Source organism: Limulus polyphemus, unplaced genomic scaffold (genome assembly GCF_000517525.1).
Source record: "Limulus polyphemus unplaced genomic scaffold, Limulus_polyphemus-2.1.2 Scaffold498, whole genome shotgun sequence".
Classification (NCBI taxonomy): domain Eukaryota; kingdom Metazoa; phylum Arthropoda; class Merostomata; order Xiphosura; family Limulidae; genus Limulus; species Limulus polyphemus.
The window spans coordinates 325,115-342,210 of record NW_013666108.1 but is presented as its reverse complement, the minus strand read 5'-3'; the positions used below and the strand labels follow the sequence as shown (position 1 = coordinate 342,210).

General features: G+C 33.0%; 1 protein-coding gene across 2 annotated transcripts; it reads right to left on the bottom strand.

The window, feature by feature from the left end:
• Positions 1–2,095: 2,095 nt before the first annotated feature.
• LOC106458663 (tetraspanin-13-like) lies at positions 2,096–14,947 on the bottom strand. 2 transcript variants are annotated; one of them, XR_002610404.1, is made up of 5 exons: positions 14,543–14,711; positions 11,245–11,412; positions 10,595–10,819; positions 4,870–4,995; positions 2,096–3,494 (listed from the first exon to the last, which is right to left on the bottom strand). XR_002610404.1 is itself a non-coding variant. In XM_013918193.2 (5 exons), exons 1-5 carry the CDS (start codon positions 14,882–14,884, stop codon positions 3,420–3,422), a joined length of 654 nt encoding a protein of 217 aa, XP_013773647.1. In that variant the 5' UTR covers positions 14,885–14,947; the 3' UTR covers positions 2,096–3,419. The 2 variants fall into 2 exon arrangements, 1 of the variants encoding a protein (XP_013773647.1); XM_013918193.2 differs by lacking the exon at positions 14,543–14,711 and adding an exon at positions 14,825–14,947.
• Positions 14,948–17,096: the final 2,149 nt, after the last annotated feature.

Here is a 17,096-nt window from a genome sequence, read left to right as displayed (position 1 = left end):
GTGGGCAGAGCACAGATAGCCCATTGCGTAGCTTTGTGCTTAATTACAAATAACACAATTTTCCAAAATCACCATACTCCATCATAAGAAAGGTCATTATAGATAGAGTTGAAATACTTCAACCCTATACGTGGGTATACACGTGTGTACATACATATGTCTGTTAACACGTGTGTACATACATATGTCTGTTAACACGTGTGTACATACATATGTCTGTTAACACATGTATACATATATATATATGTCTGTTAACACATGTATACATATATATATATATGTCTGTTAACACGTGTACATATATATATGTCTGTTAACACGTGTACATATATATATATATATATATGTCTATTAACACGTGTACATATATGTCTGTTAACACATATGTACATATATGTCTATTAAGACGTGTACATATATGTCTGTTAACACGTGTGTACATATATACACCTGTTAACACGTGTACATATATGTCTGTTAACACATGTGTACATATATATATATACGTCTGTTAACACATGTGTACATATATATATGTCTGTTAACACGTGTACATATATGTCTATTAACACATGTGTACAAATATATATATACGTCTGTTAATATTTCTACCTAAGTATGTATTTTAACGTGTATGTTTGAGTATGTATTTACAATGTTAATAACTTTGATCATCCGAGACAATGTAAGGGTGATAAACCACGATAGAGGACTTGTGAAATATGTATGTATGTAGATCAACATGGGTAATGTATATAAAAAATGTATATACTAGGGCTATCTGTGCTAGCCGTCCCTAATTTAGCATTGTAAGACTAGAGAGAAGGCAGCTGGTCATCACCACCCACTGCCAACTCTTGGGTTACTCTTTTACTAACGAATAATGGAATTGGTGGTCACATTATAACGAACCCACGGCTAACAGGGCGAGCATGTTTTGGTGGGACGGGGATTCGAACCCGCTACCCGCAGATTGCATTCGAGCGCCCTAACCACCTGGCCATGTCTCAATGAAAACAATGTAAAATAAGTGAACATTTTCTAAAAAATGATTTTTCTGGGAACTACTGCACGGGAAAAGTGTTCGGATTGTGCTGGTATAAACTGTGATGTTTTTATATATTGAAGGTAGTACCCGTTATTGAAAAAACATTTTTTCAAAACTCCATTTTTTGAGTACTCAATTTCCAAATTACATCTATAAAGATATAATCAAACCCTCACGTCCAGTTCTAGTGATAGTCGTGAGGTGACTACATTTATTTAAAATTGTGTTCTATAATAAACAAATGGTTGTTGCACATACTAAAGTTATTTTTGTAATTGTCTGAATCTTGAATATCCAAAGCGGGAATTTTTTTATAGATTTTCGTTTGTGGTGTCATTCAATAGATGGCGTTACATTATATTTATTATTTTGGTAACGCACGTAGATGCATATATACACGCTGCGTCCATTATAGTAAGATTAGTAGACAATTTCTAACATCTTCAAAAGAATTTAAGCTTCTGAAGTCATTGAACATAATGAAACCGAGAAATATGAAATAACATTAATAGTTGTCCCACAAATTAGTAACCAATTTGTATGCTATAATGAATTTCGTTAACTTCAGCGCTGAGCACCTTCGTTTAGCATCATATAAAACAATATGAAACTAGTTATATATATATACCCATATATTTATATAATAGTTAAATATATTATTATAGGATTGAACAAATTTACCATGTTTTCATGCAGTTCTGAAAAGTATAAAAATATATTTTAAATTATGGCCACATCGACTATTTACGAGTCCTTTTATCACAGGCCGAGCTGTAAAAAAGTGTTCCGCACATTAGAACCTTTATTGCACTATAAAAGTGACAATAAAATACATTATTCGATCAGATAAAACTGGCACGAGCGTTGGCAGTGGGTTCTGTAGACTAGTTGCTTTCCTTCTGGTCTATCAATTTAAAATTAGGGACAACTATGCACAAACAGTCCTTTGTATCGTTTCGCGATTAACGGTGTGAATTTGCTGATGCAAACTTTCATTTTACTGCCCTGATAAATAGTGACTTCAAACACAACTATTTCAATAATAAATGTTTCACGCTGTTATAAGGTTTATTATTTCGTACAACATCTCACACTAGGACACAAATAAAAGATAATAATTAACATTTATGTACAGGAATATGAACATGAAACAACAACTAACAAAATCAATGACTTATAAAATACATTATTTTTAACATTTTTTTATATCAGTACTTTCTAAGAAAGAAATGAAGGTTTCATTATTTCTTACTAATGATAAAATAATAGTTATATCATCAACTCCTTTTATCACTTCGACATTCATATTGTCTTCTGTGGAAATGGTCTCTTGACAATATTAAATACTTTAACTCACACAGTAGCAATTATTTCAAAATCTCTATTGCATCCATGATAAACAGTAAAGATAACAACATTTATATTTTCTTGGCAACAAGTGAATAAGGAATTTAATATTCACTGTATAATAAACTAATGTAAAATACCATATGTCTATGAATACAAGTTGGGATAAAAAAAAATTAGTTTGTTTTGTAATTGAGCACAAAGCTACACAATGGGCTATCTGTGCTCTGCCCACCACGGGTATCAAAACTCGGATTCTAGCGTTGTAAGTCCGCAGACATACCGCTGTGCCACTGGGGGGCGGGGGACAAAAAAAACTTCCTAACTTCTCATAGGATTTTTCTACTACATATAGGTTAGTGTACGAAATCAAAAAACGATGAAACTACTTTAGAGTAAGAACATTTTGTGTGAATACCTGACCACTATTACACAATTTCAAATAATTCTGGACACAGAGATTTAAACAGAGGTATGACTATGTATCAAATTGATAGTTTTGTTGGTAAAAAAAACCTGAGTAAAAAATGCTAAAATGCCTAATTCTCAACAAATGAATCTATTTTTGGTCAACCCTGTAAATGGAAAAAAAAAATTATTTATCCATCAATACCACACAATGCAATAAATAAATTAAACAATGCTAAAACTATTATTTCCAATTCCTAAATGACTATTATTTCTACAAACACACACATAGTTAATATTTCGGCTAAACTATTCTAATAAAATACATTAAGTTTAGTTAATAGAATGATTAAAATAAATTATGTTCAAATGCACTTCATAGAAAAATAAACTGGAATCTTTCTCTTTTAAAATATCAAAGTTTGTGAAAAACAAAGCTCATATATTTTATTCTAATGGAATCAATGGAAAGCACTAATGAAAAAAATCACAGTAACAACTTTCACTTAACAAACAAGTTAATCAAAGCATCACAAATTAAAGAAACTTTATAACAATCATGTATATTATTTACTTCAATCAAAACTTGAAAGAATCTTGAATTAAGAACTTCAAGCTACATAAAAACATAAGGATTATATCTTGGGTCTCTCTGATTTCTATATTTCTGAGTGAACCAAATGCTGCACACCTACAAAACAGGAAGAAATGGGTGTTACATAAATTATATATGACGCACTTGCCTATTGCCCATAAAATGTTCTATACAGTACTCTTAATATTGTAAATAAAAATCCTTAAATCGGTTGGAACAGAAAAAAAACAACTTCTCAAATATACAAAATTTTCTGTAACAATCAACAACTAAATATTTAACCTTCATAGTGATAACTAGTTTGTATATGGTTCATCACAGGTGAGGTCTACATTTTGCTTCATACTGAGTAATTCTTTGTTTTACACTAAGTATAAAAAACTTACAACAATACTGGGTGAAATCACTTGTAAAGTCCACAGGAAACCTAGCAGTAATTAATTGTATTAATGATGTTTTTTTTTTTTTAGATTTTGTGATTCATATGTTATTAGAAACTCAGTTACTAACAGTTACAGACACATAAGACATTTGGTGTATAAATAGTTCAGAAAAACATGCTTAAAAAAGCTGATGGTTGGATCTATGTACACCTTAACCAGTAATTCTATAGTTAAGGTATTATTAGTTGGTTATTTACTTACAGTTTTATACACAAATAATCAATCATAACAATCTGTGCAAAAAAATGTTCATGATTAAACTACTACCATGATGTTTACAAATAAGTAAAAATACTCAACTGAAAAAGAATTATCATTGTACACATTTTTTAAATATGCTGATAATTTCATAACAATAAATTTTAGTTCTTAATAAAACGTGAAGTCAGTAACACATTAAGCATCTGAAAAAAACTATACACTACTTCAATTAGATTTCAGAAACTTAACATTGTTTGAAAAATTTCATGCAATCTCTTTCAAGTGCAAAAAATATTTATTTTTAAAATGTTCAAAAAACTAGTTGGAGCGGAAATGTTTTTTAAATCACAAAATCGTGTTTATGTTTAGCTTTAGTAAAGTAATAAAAATTCATAATGACACATACTTAATGATATAAGTTAAAATTTGAAAAATTAAAAATTTTTTATTGTCCATGTACAAACAAATACTCTTAGTGTCAGCCTCAGTTATCCAAGTATTCCAGTCTGTTTTTTAATCTTGTTTACCTAATACTCAGTTGTGATTATAAATTTAGTAGAATAGCTTATCTGTTATGTGCAATCAGCCTCAGTTTTATTGTAAAGATTGGTAAAATAAATAAAAATAGTACTAATTATTTGGCACTAAAATGAACACTTCATGTGTTTTGAGATGACTTATCAGATATGGAAGTTATTTATATAAAGTTATTCAGATGATTTTTTTAGGAAACAATAATTCTACCTTTAATTATTGTTATCACAGTACTTGTCAAGAACAAGTAAGACAGTAAATGTACTTTTTAACTGATTAAAAAAACAACTTACAAGGGTAAAGCTGAAGAATAAACCAACTCCACCTAATAATCGAAGGCCATAACCTACTGTATCCTTTAATATTTTCCAGCATGGTTGACAAGCACAAGACTCTTCTTTCGGGCAACATTCTAATACCTGAAAACCATCAACAGATATAATAATCAAAGACAGAAAAAAAAATGCATACAGAACCACACAGTCTTCTTTACCTTAAGTCGACTTTTGCAAGTTGCAAGAGTTACAGATGTACATCAAGACTGTCAGTCAATCAAACTTAGCAGTTTCATTTTCAATTACTGACTAGTAATAAAACCTTACCTTACCAGAACATGTTGTACTTTAAAAGATAACATTTTCCTTACCTAAAAATGTACTTTAGATGAAGACTCACTTCTCTACACCACAAACAATTATTACCTCACATGTAAATTCCATTGCATGCCAAAAGTCTTGAACAAATTCCCCACCCTACACGTGTCAATGAGTATTGCACCTACCTATGATGTAACAATCATTAAACTACAGCCCTCCACCAATAGAAGGGTGAAAAATTCTCTATGTGCAGCAATCCCCATGAACATAGGCTCATTCTTGAGAAGGCAAACTAAATGAACAAGAAGTGGGGAAGAATGGTGGGAGGCAAGGTAGAGAGGTGAGAATCCATCTAAAATACATTTTCAGGTAAGGAACCTGAACCACAAAGAGCTAAAATCCCACAGTGAAGATGGTGGAGGGGCATGTGTCGAGAAATAAATTATGAAAATGATCTCCTTTCTGAAAATAGCATCAGAAAAGGAAAGCCCAAAGAGGCAGGGGTAGTCTAATGTGGCAGCAATTAGCAGGAGAGTGCATCCATCTCAAGTAGGGAATACTCTTGGCCTCTTTTATAGGTGGTAGAACAAAGTATATTCTCAAAAGAACCTTTTGGTGGGTACTAAAATGTGGGTAAGATGAGCAGAATGTCAGAGTACTTAACCATCCATTGTCTTACAGGCAAACACCTGAGCATTAGTATGTAGCATGGCTAGGGCTATAAGTCAGGCTGTTCCATATTGGAAAAATACTTACCTGAGGTTCTCTGAATAATTAGGTGCAGGTAGTAGCATTCCACATCTGTGTCCCAAAGCAAACCCAATACCCATCCAGTTGGACCTAACCACCAGGAATGGCTTGGTCCATAACACTGTGAGATGACCTGTACTACACTACCAGGAAACACCCCAGTCCTACTTCCCAAATGTGGGATGCATCCACTTGGTTTTGTACCAGTGGGATTGCACTACCCAATGAAGAACCCTCCATATCAACTTCCCCAGCAGCTTGAGATTGGGGAAATGTGTTCTCCGATATTCCACTAGAAGAAATGGGAGGAGGAAACCTGAGAGGTGCTTAGACCTTATCATCAGGTATAAACATCTGGAATTAGGTCTCACACTGAGAGAATCAATGCAATAGGTTACTTTGATTAAAGACAAGCAGATGTGAGTACAAGCACACACCTTATATTGTTCGGTATTTTTAAAGCATAGAACACACTGGAATATGATATATTGACATTGCCAAAGTAGTCTTATGGAAAGCCTCTTTTCAACATCAGACACTGAGAATAAGCAGGTGGGCTTAACGCTTTTCTTACTTCCCTGCTTGATGCAGATTTTGGGTAAGTATTTCCTGTGAAGCAACAATGGTAAGATATGTATATATACACAGATAATGAGAATAAAGTGGTTGTGAGACCTGAAAATGAAAGAAAAAAAGAAATATAAGCAAACTGCCACCAGAGAACCACTTTGAATAGTCGAGAATGGAGACTGGAGGAAGATGAAACCTGGGGTAGACAAAACCTCCAGTGGGGTGTAAGGAATGTGACATTCCTGTCCGCAAGATCTCATACAAGTGTTGATGAGAGCTAGAGGCAAGAGAAACCATGAGGGGAGAAACATGATGGGAGGAGACATGAAAAATAAGAAAACAGTCATCACCATAAAAGAATAAACTAGCTGAATGAGGTGTATAATCAAAATGGGCAAAGTGGAAGGAGATAAGTAACTAGATGAAGAAGAATTCCATTGTAAGAAAGGGCACTGGGAAGTGGTTAAAAACAGAATTACAATAGAGATAACAATGAACAGACTATACAAAACAAAGAAGACAACTTGGTTGAGAATGATCATAAAGGGAAGAAAAAAAGGAAAAATGGAGAAAACGTCAAAATACCCTCAAAAACCACCCATATTTTGGTTGGCCATGGAAAAATATGAGCTTGTTCCTGTGGTAAATAGTGGGGAGGAAGCCAAGATAAAGGTAAGTGAAAGCTCCTGCAAAAGAGAAAAAGGAAGAAATACACCCAAAGTATAGAAAAAAAAAGACTGAACCACATCAGATACAGAGCATTCTCAACATCAGTTGTAGAGTCTGGGAGTTGAGGTGGAAAAGCATTAATGACAGGATGCCCATAATGAGAGTAAATCTGCTGAAAACATTATAGGATGAAAAACCAATCTATGGGAAGGCTCCAGGCCTAAGTGAGATAGTAGATTCACCACCAGAGCCTGAGCTCCCAAGACATGATGAACCAATAAATGAATGTGGCAGTTGTGGGCCAAAAGAGAAAGTCCAAAGTCAGGAGAACATAGGTCCTGGGAGCGAGTTCCTCCCTGTTGGGAGATGGAAGAAATAACAAAGGAGATGTCTAAATGGATCATGATAAGAAGACCTGACAGGAAAGACATGGCAGAAAATGATGATAAGCCTGCAGATTAGCCACCAGCTCCAAGATGTAGAGACAGAGAAACCTTTCCCCTGGACACCAGATGCCAGAAATGAATTAATGTCCATATCCATACACCACCTGAACATAGGCAGTGGAAAGACAGGTCGGAGGATTGGTTGTAATCAAGCATAAAGTTCACCACAGATATCAAGGCTCACAGACATACTTCTGAGCACTGTACAGCTCTAAATAGAAAGAAGTCCATGAATGAGGGAGCTCCAGGGTTGTGTGGGATCACGTGTTTCCATCAACCACAAGAGGTGAAGAGAATACAGAATATCTCAGGATATACTTACATTAACAGACTATAAACCACTGAAAGGGACATGTATGGGCACATCCAAGAGGAATGAGGGACTTAAGAAAAGAGAGAGAACCCAAAAGAGATACATCCTCTCATGCAAGGAATAAAGAAGACATGTGTGGCTTGGTATGAAAAACTCCATGTTACAGAGACATGAAGAAGTAAGTTGATCCTGTACAGCAGATGAAGTGAGAAAGGTCCCCAAACAAATGAGATACAGAGTTATGGTTGTGATTGAATTGGGAGAGCCAAACCAGCTACCCCAAGTGAGATGACACCCAAAGAAGAAAACAGGTCACAACAGAGGAAACCACAGAGTTTTAGGAACAACAAGCCACCAAAATGAAACCTCCAAGTAAAACCCATTGGACCCAATGAAAAAGATAGGGCCATAACTAACTCAAAGGGAAGGACTGAGAACTGAAAGTTCAAATATTGCAAACAAACTGAAAGAAGCAAAAGGCAGGCAGACAAACTGAGATGTGTAGAGTGACTGATACTTTGAAACAAGATATCCACCACTAGGGAAAGAATCAACCAAAGAGTGAGAAAACTGTCCATTAGGAACCAAGGAAGGACCAAAGTTGTGTCAAGAAGGATAGACAAACTCCTATCATCATGGAAAAAGATAGAAGTAAAACCCAGAGTAAGGTTGAGAAATTGTCCAATGGCATTCAAAACAAATGCGGTGGAACATAGAAATACAATAAAAACCCCTAAGAAAGCCCAAGGAACTCAATAGGCTGTTGCAAATGGAGACTACCATTGTACAAAGTGGAAGAGCAAAACTCCCAAAGGATTAGAGTCAAGGGATGACTCCAGAAACAAATCACTCCCAAGATCTGTGAAAGCCAGCTCTCAAGGAAGGACGGTCTATACATAGCAATAAGAGGAAAAGGAACAGGAGAAGAGATGACTCCCACAAGGCTGCATACTATGAGAAAACTGGTGGAGCCCCCCTTGTACCAAAGGCAAAAAAACCAAAGTAAGAAAAATGATGAGACATCAACACTAGCAATACCTGTAACAATCAGAACCACTCTAATTTTATTTCAAGACAGAACAACTTTAGAGATACTAAACTGTTCTCTTAAGAAAATCTTTCCATCTCGGGTATTATTCTAGTAGCCCTCCTCTGAACCCTTTCCAACAATTCAATATTCTTCTTCATGGCAAGGAACTTAAGACTGAACACAATATGCCAAATGTAGCCTAAAAATAACCTAATCAATGAAATTATAGCCTTTTTAAACTTGTATTCAATTTACCTATAAATACAACCTAAAATCCTATTTGCTCAGTGTGTGGCATTTTTGCAGCTTTAATACCCAGCCCACCTTTCATACTTTCCTTATTAACTCAACTAGCTTAAAGAATACTTGTGTTCATCCTACTACCCTCCCACCTTCAAAAAATGTCTAGCCTATCACCAGTTTCCTAATGATTCCTCCTCCTCTAACATTCCCAAAGCTTTCTGCCAAACAGCCAGTATAAATGTTTTGTGTTCTTTCCTCCAACCAGAATTGTATTCTCTCACATAAGTGCACCTCCTCCAGAATTTCAGATGGCCATAGAATAATGCAATGTAGTAATAAGTTGTTAACTATCCTTATTTCTTGAAAACTCTGCTGGTTGACTGTTTCAGAATAAAGTAATGGTATCTGCACATTTCAGTTTATGTTCAATAATGAAGTGAAAAACCACAAATGAAACAAAAACAACAATGGGTTGACTTAAAGAAAGAAATATATGGGCTTTTCAACATTGTGATTAAAAAGATGTGCAAAAACAAAAAAGCAAGGCAAAGGAAGGCCATTTGACTAACTAAGGTTATGTCTCTCCACATAAAAAAAGAACAACAAAAACAAACCAAAGCTAAATACAGCCCTTCAAGTTCATATATTACCCAATGAAATTTTAAAAATCATTCAAAGAAACATAACATTCCCAGAGAAACCATTCCTTAGATTTATAAGCCTAACTGAAATCACTTTGTAATAGAAAAAATTAGAGAATTAACTGACATTTATGATTATTAGCTTATAAAACAGGTATAAATTAAATACTGAATATGATAACAGAAGACAATAGTGAAATGTGAAACTCACCAATAACCAACTAATCACTAATTGTAACTATAAGACTTTTATACTTTTTTTGTGTTAAAACATTATTGGCAAGCTTTGGTCTGACTAAAATTCCAGCAGAGAAGGAAAGTTCACTAAAAATAAGTATCCTAAGATGAGAAAAGTCCAAATGTCTTATTTAGTTTATACAACATTGTGTCTAAAAAAAAGTAATACAATTTTTGACAATAACTACAGATTTAACTTGGTTAACAACTATTTAATTTACAGTCAAAAATGCAATTATTTCACAATAACTTCAGTAACCAAGTACTGACACTAAATTTCAAATATCATATCACATAAACTTTAAAAAACTCAATACCTAGCCCTTATCAATCAGATATTTATCAAGCCTTCCCTAAAACTTACTTAAATTTATCACATCTACCACACCTGAAGGTAACCCATTCCAATACACAAACTCCCTGTTAGAAACAAAGCCTAATGGTATGGCCATTGTTTCAATGACAAGGCAATATAATTGAATAATGAAATTTATAGAGAACATGATTACACAATTAAACTTACCCCTTGGCATGTTGGGTGATCCATGGTGTCATTAGTACCCACATGCATGGTGGCATTATTAAAACCACAGCAATTAAAGTAACGCTGTGCTTTGTCCTTCATATCAGGAGATGAACTCATCCATCCTCTCTGTGCTAAATCATAATGTTGATCGTCAATCATTGCTAAGCAGACACAAGCCGTTACAAATTGCATAAAACATACCAAAGCCATAACAATCATGTACTGTTATACAGTTAAGGATAAAGGGCAATGGAATTTCACAGTAATTATATATTTATATACATACACACTTGCCAGCCTTTAACCAGGATTTTCTGGTGTGGGGAGTGGTCACAAACTTAATAACTGAGTACAAGCATCATTTTACTTAAGAGCCATCAGTGTTAATTAAATTTAATGCTCTTAATTGTATTACAGGATTAAAAGAGTGCAATTTCTGTTATCCTTTAGTAGAAAATATTTATGTTATATTAATATGATTATAAAGAAAAAATTGTTATTGTATAACTGAACTAGAAAAAAAAACATTATCAGTAAATATAATAGCACAGGTAACACATTTAACATAATCCATTATTCTCATCTTACAGAGTAAATGTAACTTTGTAGGTATTTCTCAGAGTTGTATTATTAAAATAGAAGGATACAAAACACAGAAGAGCTTGGTGATGCTTAATGGTTCCCAGAAGTCCTACAAAAGAAAGAATAAATAAAAAAATTCCACAGGAGAGAACTGCTCCAATAATACTTAGGTTGGAAATTATGCTTACTGCATGCCCATAAGTAGCTATACCGATCACAATGAAGGAGACAACCTAGAAATAAAATGTTATTAGAATTAGTTTTGTGGAAACTTGACTTATTTTTGAACACTTTATAAATCACTGAAGTAAACATGTTACATCTTTCAGTGCTAATTTTATAAGAATATCATATATCTTTGGTTAATGTAGTTAAATCTAGACCAAACAATTATGAATGTGCTACAGTTGATATTTTGAAACCAACGTGCACTACAAAAATTAAATAATGAATTGTGTAAACCTGATTATCTCAACAGACAAAAATATTGCTTATATGCATTAATTATATGCACAATTATCTCATACTGTTTTTTTGTAACAATAGCACATAAAAAATTGTGAGGTGGTTATCCTGACCTTTAACAAGGACCAGTTGGTCCATCTAGGCAGTCTCATCTAACAAAATTTAAGAAAAAAATACAACTAAAATCCAGCTTTTATCATTCAAATATTTATCAAATCTCCCCTTAAACTTCCTCAAATTTACTCCTTTCCACCACATCTGAAGGCAACCCATTCCAAAGACCGACTATCCTGTTAGAAAAATAAAACTTAGTTGAAGAAGACTCTACCATGACTTTTAACACCTCTATCAGATTCTCTCTCCAACTCTTTTTTTTTTTCAACAGAAAAAAAGCTTGAGAAATCTTAACCTGTCTTCATATAAAAACTTTTCCATCATCCTAGTAACCCTTCAATGTCCTTCCTAAGGTAAGAAATTCAAGACTGAACACAATACTCCAAATGAGGCCTAACCAGTGACCTGTATCCATTATTTCTGTAGATAAAACCTACAATCCCCTGTAAGTGGTGGGTTTAATTATTTTGATTTTCTCAAGGGTTGGTGTATAAGGGCAATCTTAAAGAACCAAATATTCCAATGTTTTGTCCAAATATTGTCACCTTAAATAAGATTTTAAAAATATTGCACAAAGAAATAAGATAATCCTGTAAGCTTCAATAAGGTCACCTCTTATCTTATGTATAGAGAAAATAGGGAATCATGACCAATCTGCATAAGATAACCGTTTCATTTTTAGAATCATCCTAATAGTAATCTTCTGACCCTTTGTAATAAGTCAATATCCTTTCTCAGATAGAGAGATCAAAACTTTACACAGTCTTCCATGTGAATCTTAAAATGCTGAACTAAAGATTTAAATAGAGATAATTACCTCGTCTTTAAAACGTATATTAGTTTCTTATACTGGACTTCCCCTACTGAAAGGTATTGAATAAAATAGGTATTGTTGATAGCTCAGAATAAGGGACTGAAGTAAACAATAATGGCAGCTTAATCACAAAAACTATGACACATTGCTCTTCTAGTTCTAATGATACAAATTGGACTCTATAATACACCTATTTGTTGTTTTTTTCTGGCAGCGATCTTACTGCATACATGCACATTTAATATGTGCTACCTGCTTTGTATGGTTTTTAATGTGCTCACTTTTGAAATATTACAGTGTGATAAATTTAAAAATTATAAATTTGTATTGTTCATATCTTGCTTTGTCTTTTATATGTTTTATATTCTTTCCTAACATTATTTCAATTCACGGTAGGCATTTAATTCATTTAACATCATAACATTCACTTTATTAAGAAAGGAATTTAATCAGAACCATAAAGAACCTTCTTACCTAGGTGATGAGTATGCACTTGAATACTTGACAGAAAATTAGGAACTTGTTGCTTGGTTTAGAAATTTTTTTTTTTACAGAACTTAACAGTTTTAAAACTTTACTTTTAAATAAATATGGCTGGATTGGAAGGATGAATATGACTTTATGGAGATCAAGAATAATTAGATTTTGGTTACAAGTTTCAAAAATGCAAATTTTTAAACATATGCAACAAGAATTTTCTACTGTGAATTGGACAACTGAGTTAATTGGAGACACTGAAGAAATATGGAAAAATTTTGAAAGTAAATTTTTGGATGTTCAAGATAAACATGTTCCATATAGAAAAAACAAAGGGTGTCTATAAGTATAAAATTATGTTGGCTCACAAGGTTATAAGTGATAAAGTTAAAGAAAAGCATAATAAATTTAAGAAGTTTAAATTGACTTCTATGATGAGAGACTTAGAGAATTATAGAAGATGAAGAGAGTTGATCAAAAAGAGTATATAAAGAAAAGACTGGATGCAAATGTAAAAATAAACAACAAGGATTTCTTTAAATATATTAATTCTGAGCTTATTAAGAAAAAATTGAGAAGTTTAAAGAATGATAAGGCTCCTAGGCCACATAATGTTTTTCCAAGAGTTTGAACTTCAAGTTAAGGAATGGATGTGTGAACCAATTGCTCAGTGCCAGATCAACCATGAGGCAATTGCCTCAGGGACCCCACAAAATAGGGCATCCACAAATATTTTGTTAACATTATTTATGAATATTGTGATATTCGATATATATATATAATTTTTATATTTGAAAGTTTGTTTTTAATACAATAATTTTTGTTTATTTCTTATATTTGAAGGGGTTTCTATAAGGATATTTACCTCAGGGTCTCCACATACCTGCACTTACTACTATTTTCTTTTTTTTTTTAGCCCTTGAATAGTGAGCAGGTGTCAGAGGATTGAAAGTTGGCTAGTGTTACTCTTATTTTCAGGGGAGGTGACAAACATTGTCCTGGCAATTATAGACCTATTATGTCTTTTACTAATGGTGGAAGGGGTTTTGAAAATCTTAAAAAAGATATTTTACAAAGTCTAAAATACTGTTGGATAGTCAACATGATTTTACTAAATGAAAATCTTTCCTTCATAATCATTTGACATTGTTTATTATAATATTAATTCCCATTTACAACTTCATGATATGAAATAGTAAAATACTTTTTAAAAATCTTAATGTTTAATATGAACAGTAAACTTATTAACAATGACCATCAATCATGTTGAACTTTAAATTATTCACAACATTTTATAAAAATAAGCTTTACTCTAGCTAACAATTGACCAAAAAAATACTATAATCGTATTGACCAAGTTTAAGTCTGTAAAACTTACAAATATTTCGGAGACATAGTTTCGGTATTTTAATTTCAAACTCATAACAGTCTAAGTTAAATTTTGCACAGCTACAATGTTACTATTGGCTTACATTTTACAAGTTACAACTTACAGTCAGTCACAATACCATTACCAGTTCGCGATACCCTAGAATTGTCAAAGAAAAACCAACATTTTTTTTTTCAACCAGTACAGTATTTAATATTAAGATTACTAATTTGCATCAGAAATGTAGAATTTAACTTAAAATAAATAAACAGCACTCTCGACTCCTAGGGTAAAACTAGTTACAACGACCACTTTCGACCTTACTGAGTTACTCATTCATAAAGTCTTTCCTTGTGTTTACTTATTTTACTATTTTAGCATTAGAAAGAAATGCGCGAAAACTTACTGTGTAAAATAAATTGAATATTATGAGAATATTCTTCAACCAGTTATATCCTATGCCCATTGTTTAATATACTAGATGTCTAATTTCTGTGGTTGATTACGTTTTCCTTCCTTAAATTTTCAAAATCTTGTCACGTTTATTTATAGAGGGCAGTTCATTCTGCTTTGATGTAAACTAATCATTTTGCTATCATTCCTGCATAAACGAAAAATATATAATATGTTTAAATTATGCGCTTGAACAAAGTTGGAATACAACAGTTTTTAGTTTCAGAGCTAATGTAGATGAATTTACCAGTATAATGTGACATACACTAATGGAATATGTATATTTTTTACTGCAATACTGTCTTCTAAATAATTCTGAAATATTTTGTCAGTACAAAACACAAATGTAAAATGTTTTCTGAATTGAAATTAATACTTCCATTTAACAGAAGTAATCAAAATACTTACCTGATAATGCTACATCTAGTAAATAAAAGGTTCCAATAATAAAAGAATGTCATCTATTTGTTTCTAGGCGCGGGTTTGTCTTATGATTTATAAATTTTGGGGCTAGCGATCAGGAATTAAATTCGGGCAATACAACAAAATAGTTCCGAACATTAAGCTGTAGGTGCGTTATAAGAGTGATAGTAAGTCTCTTATCCTGAATGGTAGGGTGTTACTGACTGGCTGCCTTCCCTCTAGTCAGTAGTTCATAATCAGGGTCGGCAGCAAATAGTCTTAGTACCTTTGCTATAAATATAAAATACAAATACTTTTAGTTTTCTTCTTAATAGATTATCTTTCAAATTATTTTTATAGGTGGAACCACTTTTCTGCCTTGGATCACGTAATTAATAATATTCTATTTCATTTTGCAACAGTGAAACTGAGCTACTTCGAAAACTACGTCTGTGAGCTTCCTGGAATAAGACTGGTTTGGCACCAATACATTTGTTAGCCATTTATATTTAATTTGATCTAATTAATTTGTAAGGGATATACATCTCCAAAAGCCAATTAAAAAGTATAAAAAATAATTCTTTTTGTTTCAGATGAAGTCAATGAAACTGAATCCTCAGTTCCTGTTTTGTTTTTGTTGCACAGGAAACTCTGCGAACAGTTCAGCCATTCGATCTCAAGCAAAAGGTCAGAATATCAGAGATAATTCTAGCAAAATGTTTTCTATGTACAGATAATAATGTATTGTGGTAGCCATAAATGTGGGATTCATCTCATTTAATTATTTAAGAGTAAATAACTGTAAAATCAATGTTTGTGAAGAGTCGCTTGAGATATCGTTCTGATACTGTATAATTTACCCCTTTGAAACTACTGGACAATTTTGTAGAATATGTCTACAAGCAAAAGTATTATGTTCTCATTGCAGTTGAAATGGTATAGATAATTGGGTTATCTTGATCAGTTCCTTTATTTTTCAGCCTACTATTTACAATTAGAAGGTTAATCTAAGTCCTTTGAGTGTCTATCAGTGAAGAGGAGCTTTTTTTTTTGTTTTTTTAATTTTGCACAAAGCTACTTAACAGCTATCTGCTTTAGCCGTCCCTCATCTAGAAGTGATAGACTAGAGGGAAGGCAACTAGTCAATACCGCCCACCACCAACTCTTTTTACCAACGAATAGTGGAAATGGCTCTCACTTTATAACGCCCCCACGGCTGAAAGGGCGAGTATGTTCGGTGATTGGTATATGAAACACCAACCCTCAGATTGCTGGTCTAACACCCTAACCACCAGGCTATGCCAAGTCCCTGTAATACGAAACAATGTTTTGCTTTTCTATTGTTTTTAAAGATTCTGAAAACACTTAGAATTGTATTCAAACAGAATCAGTTTGCTCTTTGAATAAGAGGTGAAGTGAAAAAATGCTGAAAATGCCAATACTGAAATATGTTACTTGAAACATCCATATTATTCCTGATATAAAGGTAGTCTATTCTGAGTTGTCCTAGAACTATTACCAATAGCAAAATAACTATAGGATTGTTGTTAAAATTACCCGATGTTAGTGTAAAGCAACTGAAGGATTCCTTTCATTATTATAAAATGTTGGTTAAGAGTAAATGGATCCTGGCAGAATTGAATTTGAAAGTGGTTGTACAAAAGTTATATAATGGCCGTATCTCTGGACAAACCATTACTCTGGGATTTTTAAAGGGTCAGTAAATGTCCGTGTAGAACATAATGTTCTTTAAGGCGTTACTAGTGCCGGGACTTACTTGAGCTACTTTGTCGTTATTTATGTTTACACGTAAATTGTTTTTT